The sequence below is a fragment of the Solanum dulcamara genome, chromosome 7 (assembly GCF_947179165.1).
Source record: "Solanum dulcamara chromosome 7, daSolDulc1.2, whole genome shotgun sequence".
Classification (NCBI taxonomy): Eukaryota; Viridiplantae; Streptophyta; class Magnoliopsida; order Solanales; family Solanaceae; genus Solanum; species Solanum dulcamara.
In genome coordinates this window covers 62,850,463-62,859,699 of record NC_077243.1, presented here as the reverse complement: position 1 = coordinate 62,859,699, position 9,237 = coordinate 62,850,463, and the positions used below count along the sequence as shown (strand labels likewise).

The window sequence follows — 9,237 nt, the reverse complement described above, 5'->3', positions numbered from 1 at the left end:
ACAGATTCAACTTTTCTACCCTTTTTGAGATTTTTTCTCCTATTAAATTTAAAAAAAGATACATCCTTCTTCGACTTCTCCTTATCAACAATCAAATTCGCTATTACTAATTGATGTAATTAATCGTGCACTTGTTTGGATCTGTTTTCAGCCTAATCATCGTCATTAGAATCATAATCAAGATCAATGTTAATTACGTTTAACTAGATAATACCAATTCTAAAAAAAGAGGCATCATCCATATATGTCTGGACTTTGAATATGCCCAAACAAACAAACAAAAAAGAACGAAAAGTTGAAGAAAATGAAAAACTACCTACTGAGCAAGTTGATATAGATTGATTGAAGAGAAAACTAATTTGAATTTCAAATTTATAATTAATCGTTAAGATTGTGGCTATGGAAGTGAAAATATAAAAAAATTGGTGAAGTGGAAAAAGAAAGAGGAAAAGTGGGTTTGGAGGAGAGAAGCAATGTATGGGATGAAATTAGATTTTGAATTAAAAAGAAAATTTTAAAATATTTTAAAATAATAAGAAATAATAGAAAGTAGGGGAGATATGTAATTTTTCCATAAAAATAAAAAGAGTTCATTATCTATAAGGAGGTGGTGGGGGAATCCAAGTTGAAAATGGCATTTGCGTTAGTGCAATTGCAGGCTGGTGCCCCATTGCCGTCTCTGAATGTACCAAAAAGAACATTTAGTAATCAAACCCTTTCTACTTGTTGGCCTGCTCCTAAATCCCTCCATACTCAATTCTTCAGCCGTAAAGGGAATGATAATTGTTGTATAATTGTAAAATCTTGTTTGAATTTCTCCCCTATTGTGTCTCCGGATGATCAATGGGGTATATGGATGTCTCTTTTCGCAACTGGCGCTTTTGGTCTCTGGTAAATATTCATACTATAACTTGTCTTCTTCAATCCTCTCACATTCTTAATTGTATAACACCTCAACAACCCCAATTGGTGATAATTATATTGGAACTTTAAAACGTAGTTTCTGTTTTCAAAGTGAAAAATGATATTTGAAAATGTTTCTGTTCGGCCATGTATACAAATTGGTGTTGTTTTTGAATTTCCGTGAGTAAGTTGGAGTGAAAAAAGTGAAAATACATTTTTGTTGTTTTTCAAATTCTTGAAATTTCTGGAATTCAAGTTCAAGTTGAATTCCGGAATTTTATGGCCAAACATGTTTGGATCCAGTCATGGCCGAACGCTCTGACTGTACTCTGTCAAATATCTGTACATATCTCATGGATTTTTGGTATATATGTTTGAGTTAGAACAAAACCTACTGGGTTCACAGTCAAATATTTATGCATATCTTATGGATTTTTCAGTATATTTGTAGAGTGAGAACAAAAGCTACAGGGTTCACGTGAACTCATAAGCGGGTCTCTAGATTCACCCTTGGTTTGAATTGTATAACCATATCATCTAGCTAACTGTTTGAATTGTTTCAACAAACATCTTCCATTTCCCCTTTTTTGTTTGTGTCAATCTCGCTTAGTAAACATTTATGTGGAGCTCAAAAGAAATACGTTAGATAGGAGGTTGTGAAAGTCACAAATTAGGGGAGGAGGTTAGTTAGATAGTTGAGCGTTGTTTTGCTTTTTCTTTTATACTATTAAACATACTAATAGTCATAATATTACTCTTGTAGTTGCTTATCCTTTGAGTTTGGTTATTATATGTGGTTTCTTTTAAACAGTGGTTACTATTACTGTTAGGACGATTTATCAGGTTGTCAATAGTATTTTGACGCGGCTTTCTTCATTTTAGTTATTTCTTTCTGTATATTGCTTTGGACTATTTTTTAGCTTGAGGTGAGGTTCTATCAGAAATAATCTCTCTACCTCTAAGGTAGTGGTAAGGTCTGCGTACGCTTTACCCTCCCATACCCCACTTTGTGGGACTACAATGGGCATGCTGTTGTTGTCCAAAGAACATATGTTGGTTTGACATCTGAAGTATGAGAATGAAATGAACTCTGAAGGTCAGAGAAGACTAAAATTGGGAGTATGGTTAGTGCTGCATTGATTAGCACATTGGTGGGGCTGACTGCAAGTAATATGGGCATTGTTCCTTATGAAGCGCCAGCATATTCAGTTGTGTTGAAATACTTGCTGCCATTGACAATCCCGCTACTGTTGTTCAGAGCAAATTTGCGGCATGTGATACGCTCTACCGGTCCTCTACTATTGGCTTTCTTGCTCGGATCAGGTCCTTTTGCTTACTAAAAGTACTGCTCTTTTCTCTTATCTCCAATATTGCTTTATATCCTTTTGACTGAATTGCTGAAACTAATGCAGGTGGTTGTTTCTTTTAGTTCTGGTTGTGAAGGCACTATTTGATGGGACTAAACGTTGGTAGTTTCAGGATTTAGTTTCGTTAATTTGTTAAAATGTTGGCAAACGAGCTTGAATTTTCACTAAATATAATATTTTAGAATGAAAGCTTATTAGATATGGTCATCGAATAACTTGATAAATAAAAAGTGCCATAAACCAAAAGTGCACGTCGAGAAAAAAGACATCCATATATCCACAGGTGACACTATAAGGGAACTGATTACCATCGAAAGGGGAACCTTTTTTGATGAAGAATTGACTGTTGAGCGATTTAGGGGAGCACAAAGAAATTGAGAGGTAGTGAAAAGAAAGATTAACTGCTCTTCTTACATACGTATCATGCTTAGCATTAAAGCAATAGCTAAATTTCTGATCATTTTTTCTCATATGTAACTCTTCAATTTTTTGAAATACCATATTAAGTTAGATTTATGAAAAATGTTTTTCTAATACTCATAAAAATGTCTCAGGTGTACCTTATTTTGAGAAGCTCCATGTCTGACTTTAAAATCAAGATATTCTTGGGTTTTAAACATGAATAAATACTTACAGTTCAGTGGTGATGTTCCATAACTTCTGTAACATGGTGAGATTTAGCCACTGTTTGGGCACAAATTGACAGATTAATGCTTGTGTCATCTTTTTGTTGTATGTACAGGGCAATCTACTAACTTCAACTTTCAGGTAGTGTGTGAAAGCCTTTATGTTGTTTTCATATTTTTTCTTCCAATGTGACAGCCGGGACGATTATTGGAACCGTAGTGGCATATCTGATGGTGCCTATGAGATCACTTGGTCAAGATAGTTGGAAAATAGCTGCTGCCCTCATGGGCAGCTACATTGGTGGAAGTAAGTAGTGTAACTAAAAATATTGTTTGTTTGGGGCTCCATGGAGGGTAGATGTTCCTTGTATGTTTCATTGTTTTCTGGTCATGAATGTATATTTAATCGGAACCCAATCTCAGAGATGAAAATTAGGTCAGTTGAACTAAATAAAGGGAAACTTGGGTGTCAGGTTCAATATTTTTGGTGGCGTACTTTTTGGTCAATGGAAATATTTGGTTTAGATATTCTTAAGCTGGCTGAACTCTCCTACTGTTTGTACATGTCATTTTGGATAGTAACCAAAGAATGATTTCTGATGCCGTAATATAATGACAGAAGTCCGAGAACTTGAATCACCAAGAATGAAAGGACTCGTAGTTTGCTATTCCAATTGTAAATTTCTTAACAAACTTTTTGAAGAATCTGTAAATTTCTAAAAGTAATGAGAAGCACTTACTAGGAGATCAGTACAAGTACATCATCAATAACAAATCCAGTGTAATTCCACAAGTGGAGTTTGGGGAGAGTAAGATGTAGGCAGTCTTACCCCTACCTTTATGTGGTAGATAGGTTGTTTCCGATTGACCCTCGACAACCCTCCTCCTTTATCCAGATTTGGGACCGGCAATGTGAGAGAGCTTACACCGGTGGAGTTTAGGAAATCAGTACAAGTGTTCCCTTTAAATTCAGTTTAGTTTGAAAAAAAGTAAGAAATATTAAGATACATTTTTACACCTTGACTTGTCATTGCCGAATTTCCTGTTTGATGTTTAAGTGAGCTATTTGAGAAGATATTTTTGATCAAGGACTTTCTTGCAAACGGAAATAATCATTACGAAGTCCTTTAATTTTTAGAAACAAAGCTGGACATCTTCAGAATGTTCTTCCTAATTCTATATTTAGTGTAGGAATAATGCTAAATGTTATGCTTATATTTGATGTTGCATGCAAGATAACTGAGACAATCACACATACATAAATTTATGTATCTTATGTAGATATATTGTTTGGAAATAATGAAAAATCACGATAATAATATAACTTATTATTTAGCAAAAAATAATACTGAAAATTAGATAAATATTTCTACTATAAGAAACTCATCATAAGACAAGTGTCCATGACACTTGGACATTATATTTCATGCAAAAGGCCATCATAGGAAAAGCGTCCTTTCTTGCCAAATATCTCAAAGATAAAGAAACTTTAAAATATCACTAGTCCCCACTATTTTAAAGATTTTATACCTAAGAAGAATATAACTTGCTGGATTTGTATAAACAAAATGCAATAAATTTGGTGTCTTTTGGACTATGAACCAAATTTAAATCAATAAAATTTAACTTATAGAATTACTAGTGAAATATAATATTTGTAGTGATATTTTAAAGTTTTTTTAATCTTTGAGATATTCGGAAAGAAAGGACACTTGTCCTATAATATAATGTCCAAGTGTCATGGGCACTTGTCTTATGATGAGTTTCTCATTGGCCTATAAATAAGCCCTTTTCCTTTGTAAAATCAGATCGGAAAAAATCCAACAAAAGTATTCCTTTTCCTTTCTCTTACTCCCCCTCACATATTCTGCTTCTTGATCTTTCTCCTTTGGTTAATTAAATTATTATCATTTGCTATCTTTTCTTTTACTAATAACTTGCTGGTTTAATTAACTTGTTGATTCCTATATTCTCTATTTAAATAGAGAAGACTTGTTTAATCTTGGGCAAACATTTCATTCTAATAAATACATTACAATTTTCCAACATGTAATGCATTGGAATCACTTTCCGTTGGGGGTGGGAATTCTTGTTTGTGCAAGATTATTAGTCTCTCAGCGTAATTACATCACAGATAGTTCCACTCCTTTGTGCATGTCAAAAGCTAAAGCACATATTCCTCATTACAAGCACTTTTGCTGCTTTGTTATTATCCGAATAATGTTCTCTCTCTGGTTTTGCAGCCATTAATTATGTTGCTATCTGTGAGGCACTTGGTGTGTCTCCATCAGTTATGGCAGCAGGTGTTGCTGCAGATAATGTTATTTGTGCATTATATTTTATTGCGCTTTTTTCATTGGCCTCCAAAATACCTTCAGATGCTTCAGCATCAAGTGGTGGTAAGTATTATTTAGGGCATAAAAATGATATAATGAGATGTTTAATTATTGTTCCCACGTTTGTGTGCATTTCCTTTGATATTTTTCTTAGTTTGTCTTCTTATAATCAACTTTGTTCTGATAAGAATTTTTTATTCTATGCTTGGTAATTCACCATCACTTGAAGTCGTAGTTTATAAAGATATGGGCATGGTTGTATACTTGTATTAGTTGGGTTATCTCTTATGATATTATCTGCTTTCATAAGCAAGTTTCAGTTGCCTTAAAAATCAGGCAAGTCCAATTGCCGAGTAGTTAGTTTACTGTTCTATTATTTTTGCAGATGCTACTCAGGTTGTGAATTTACGCCCTAGCAACGAACCTGTGCTGCAGATTGCAACAGCAGTTGCTGTTTCATTTGCTATTTGTAAAGTTGGCACTTGGCTTTGTCGCTTTTTTGGAACTCAAGGATGTGATCTTCCTGCTATTACAGCAATAGTTGTTCTTTTAGCTACATTATTTCCTGTGTATTTTAGAAATCTCGCAAATGCTGGTGATGTAGTTGCAATAGTCTTGATGCAGGTAATTGAAGTGCCTCAGTTTTCTACTCTCTAAACCATCTGAAAATCATATCTCGAGTCACATTTTAGGTGACCAATCAAGTAAAAAACAAAAGAGCAAGTTTCTTAAGAACCATTGCTAATTACAGTTTGAGATATCTGACACTTATCATTTACAATTAGACAGGTAAAATTGTGTATACTACTGAGTTCATAAGTTACATGACTGAGCTTCCTTTTGCTTTAAGTGTTAGGTCATAAGCAAGCATTTAGCATACCACTCATGTAGTTTCTTGTTCTTCGATTTCTGTTACTATATATTATTTCGTGTAGTTTGTTTGTAGTACTGTTCTGTTACTGTCTATTATTTTTGTTACTATCTAGTATCTATTGTACTCCATTATGTCTTTTTCTGGACTGTTTTTTGTTTTGAGTCGAGGATCTATCGGAAATAACTTTTCTACCTCACCTCTAAGGTAGAGGTAAGGTATGCGTACACTCTACCCTCCCCAAACCCCGTTGTGTGGGACTACACTAAATATTTCTGTTTTGTGCTCATAAAATTTCCCTCGACACATATATCTTGCACACTTCCAATTTTAGATCTTTGAGAACCTCCAAAATCCTTTTTTACATTTAAGACAAGTTGCTTCTTCTAAGTCTATTGAACTTTTGTTGTACTTATTGTGAAACAGATTTTCTTTGCTGTTGTGGGTGCCAGCGGGAGTATTCGGAATGTCATCAATACAACACCTAGTATTTTTGTGTTTGCTGTTGTTCAAGTAAGTGTACATCTTATTGTGACACTAGGGTTAGGGAAGGTATTTGGGATGGATCTAAAGATGTTGCTTTTAGCATCCAATGCTAATGTTGGAGGCCCTACGACAGCTTGTGGAATGGCCACTGCAAAGGGATGGGCCTCATTAGTTGTTCCTGCTATTCTTGCTGGCATATTTGGGATTTCTATTGCCACATTTCTTGGCATTACTTTTGGAATGTTTGTTCTCAAACACATGTAATTTGAGGGACTAGCACTTGTAGTTTCACATCACTCCATAGGTTACTTAGCTGTTGAATTGATTTGCTGCAAATGTCCACTGTTGTATTATCTGTTCTGATGTTATCCTGGATCTAGCTGACTTTTGTTCCATAAAATGAGATACCTACTTTAAGTGATGAAACACAAAATTACATAGCAAGAGTTTTGTCTACTGAAGTTTTCCACTAAAAAATAATTTGTGCCATTATTAAGTAACAACAATAACGAATTTCAAGTTATCGGTGACAGATTATTTTGTTGCTAATGTATACTCAATTTGTGACAAATCACTATTTGTCATAAAATTCATTAAATTTTGGATTAAAAAATATGCTCGGCACAAAAGTTTTTGTTGTTTCAATAGTGACAAATCATAATTTGTAGTTAAATGTTTGTAAATTTTAGCCAGGAAATTTAATAATGACCTAAGGGGTCGTTTGATAGGTGTATAAAAATAAATCTAAATAGAGTATAATAGTAATGATTATATTAGTTATACTTGCATTAATTATAAATAGATTATTTATTATGCATTGTTTAGTTTGGTGAAAAAAATAACATGCATTGCATAAAGATATTTATTTACAAAGATATTTTCCATAATTAAGGTGGAAAATATGTAAAAAGGAGTTTTGAAGGATAGTGAGGTCTTTAACCATACTAATGTGTGTATTGAATCTCCTTGTATTACAAATTTCTAGAAATCCATTGTATTATTAATACACAATAGAGTATAACAAAGTATACCAATCAAGATATTACTAATGCACAGAATTAATGCATGCATTCTTTTTATTATTACACTCTACCAAATGACCCCTAAATTTTTGTCCACTAATAATACAAGAAATTTTTGTCCACTAATAATACAAGAAATTAGTGACGATCATTTAATTGTCTCTAATAAACTCATGATTTAGTGACAACAAAGTTTTGTCACAAAATATGCAATATTTAAATAGCGATGACTTAAAATTTATAGTTGAATAATTAAACTATTTGCTACTATAAAAATTCATAGATAAATATAATATGATGTTTGGCGACGACGATTACTTATGTTTTTTTCTTTTTCTTTTTTGGTTCCTTTGTAAATAGTTGTGGTTTTGTATATCTGTCGAAAGGATGAGTTTCACATCCAAGATTAGCCGACAGTTTACTTCATATTTGAGCTGAACAATCTCAAATTCACAATAGGTAAGATTCTTGTATAAATTTGAACTCTTCTTATTGAAAAAACAATCGAACTTACTTGGACAGGTTTCTTGAAAATTTTTAGGAAAAATTATGCAAGGAGGCAAATTTTTGAACTATATTTACGATACAATGCTATAATTTTAAAAAATTACGAAATATAGTTACATTTTAAATTTGCAGCTAATACACAATATACATCCGTGTTGATATAATATGTGCTTATACATCTTCAATTTCCTAATGGGACAATCACAAGAGCTTTTAACTGTTGGGAAAACGTAGACAAACACAAAATATATATAGTCAAAATAATGGAAATAAAATGGGGAAAAATGACATCAATTTTTTTTTACAGAAAACCCTTTTAAATAAGGAAAAAATCACGTACCAAGAAGAGCAACTGATATCACTATAATAAATTTTTTTACATTGGGTAGTCACGAGTATAATAATCAAAGTGACCACAACACGCTCAAAAGAAATAACTCTCTTTTGATTTTTTACCTTACTAAAATATCGCTCACACTCTATTTTTCCTTCAAATACTATTTTTTTTATAGTCTATGATATACCTCACTTTTCTCTCTAATGTTTTCCCTTTATTTTGGTGTGATTAACAAATGAGCTAATGAGCTTCTTTTATAGGAAAAAATATGTTCCCTTTGATGACATCAATGAGAAACCAAAATTCAAAGTTTTGTAGGTTTCTTGGTTGAAAAGTTTTGTGAGATTTGATTGTTGAGATTTTTCAACTGCCAAATCCACGTTTTTTGACTCACCATTTTTTCAACCTTGCAGCAAAACTCTTGAAGCAATTGTTAACTTTAAAAATGAGTCTGAACCCACAAATCTCCCCCTCCAGACCCATTCACCGGAAGGAAATAACACTGAGCTTCTAGTTTGAGTGCATGCCAACAAGTTCTTTGCGCAATTTGACCTTGCCTCTTGTTACCACCTTGATCAGCATAAATGTATGATTCTCATTTATAGAAATCTTTTTAACTTGCATAGATTATTCTTTTATCTTTTCTAGAATCCAGTGATATATCACGTCTATGTGTTTCGTCTTTGCATGATACATGGAGTTCTTGCTCAAGTCTATTGCATTTTGACTATCATAATAGACGACATACTCCTTCTGATACAAGCTAAGCTCTTGAAGAAATT

The 9,237-nt window shown here is 33.0% G+C and overlaps 1 protein-coding gene across 1 annotated transcript; it reads left to right on the top strand.

Annotated features, from left to right (window-relative positions):
* The first annotated feature begins 573 nt into the window (after positions 1 to 573).
* LOC129894381 (uncharacterized) lies at positions 574 to 7,035 on the top strand. The gene is made up of 6 exons (XM_055970050.1): positions 574 to 891; positions 2,000 to 2,226; positions 3,093 to 3,203; positions 5,140 to 5,295; positions 5,618 to 5,856; positions 6,530 to 7,035. Exons 1-6 carry the CDS (start codon positions 632 to 634, stop codon positions 6,851 to 6,853), a joined length of 1,317 nt encoding a protein of 438 aa, XP_055826025.1. The 5' UTR covers positions 574 to 631; the 3' UTR covers positions 6,854 to 7,035.
* Positions 7,036 to 9,237: the final 2,202 nt, after the last annotated feature.

Excerpts from the sequence above, each read along its gene's own strand:
- LOC129894381 (XM_055970050.1), top strand. The coding sequence starts at position 632 with ATGGCATTTGCGTTAGTGCAATTGCAGGCTGGTGCCCCATTGCCGTCT. Across the intron at positions 3,204-5,139 it reads GGGCAGCTACATTGGTGGAA|CCATTAATTATGTTGCTATC; the intron begins GTAAGTAGTGTA and ends CTGGTTTTGCAG. Across the intron at positions 5,296-5,617 it reads TGCTTCAGCATCAAGTGGTG|ATGCTACTCAGGTTGTGAAT; the intron begins GTAAGTATTATT and ends TTATTTTTGCAG.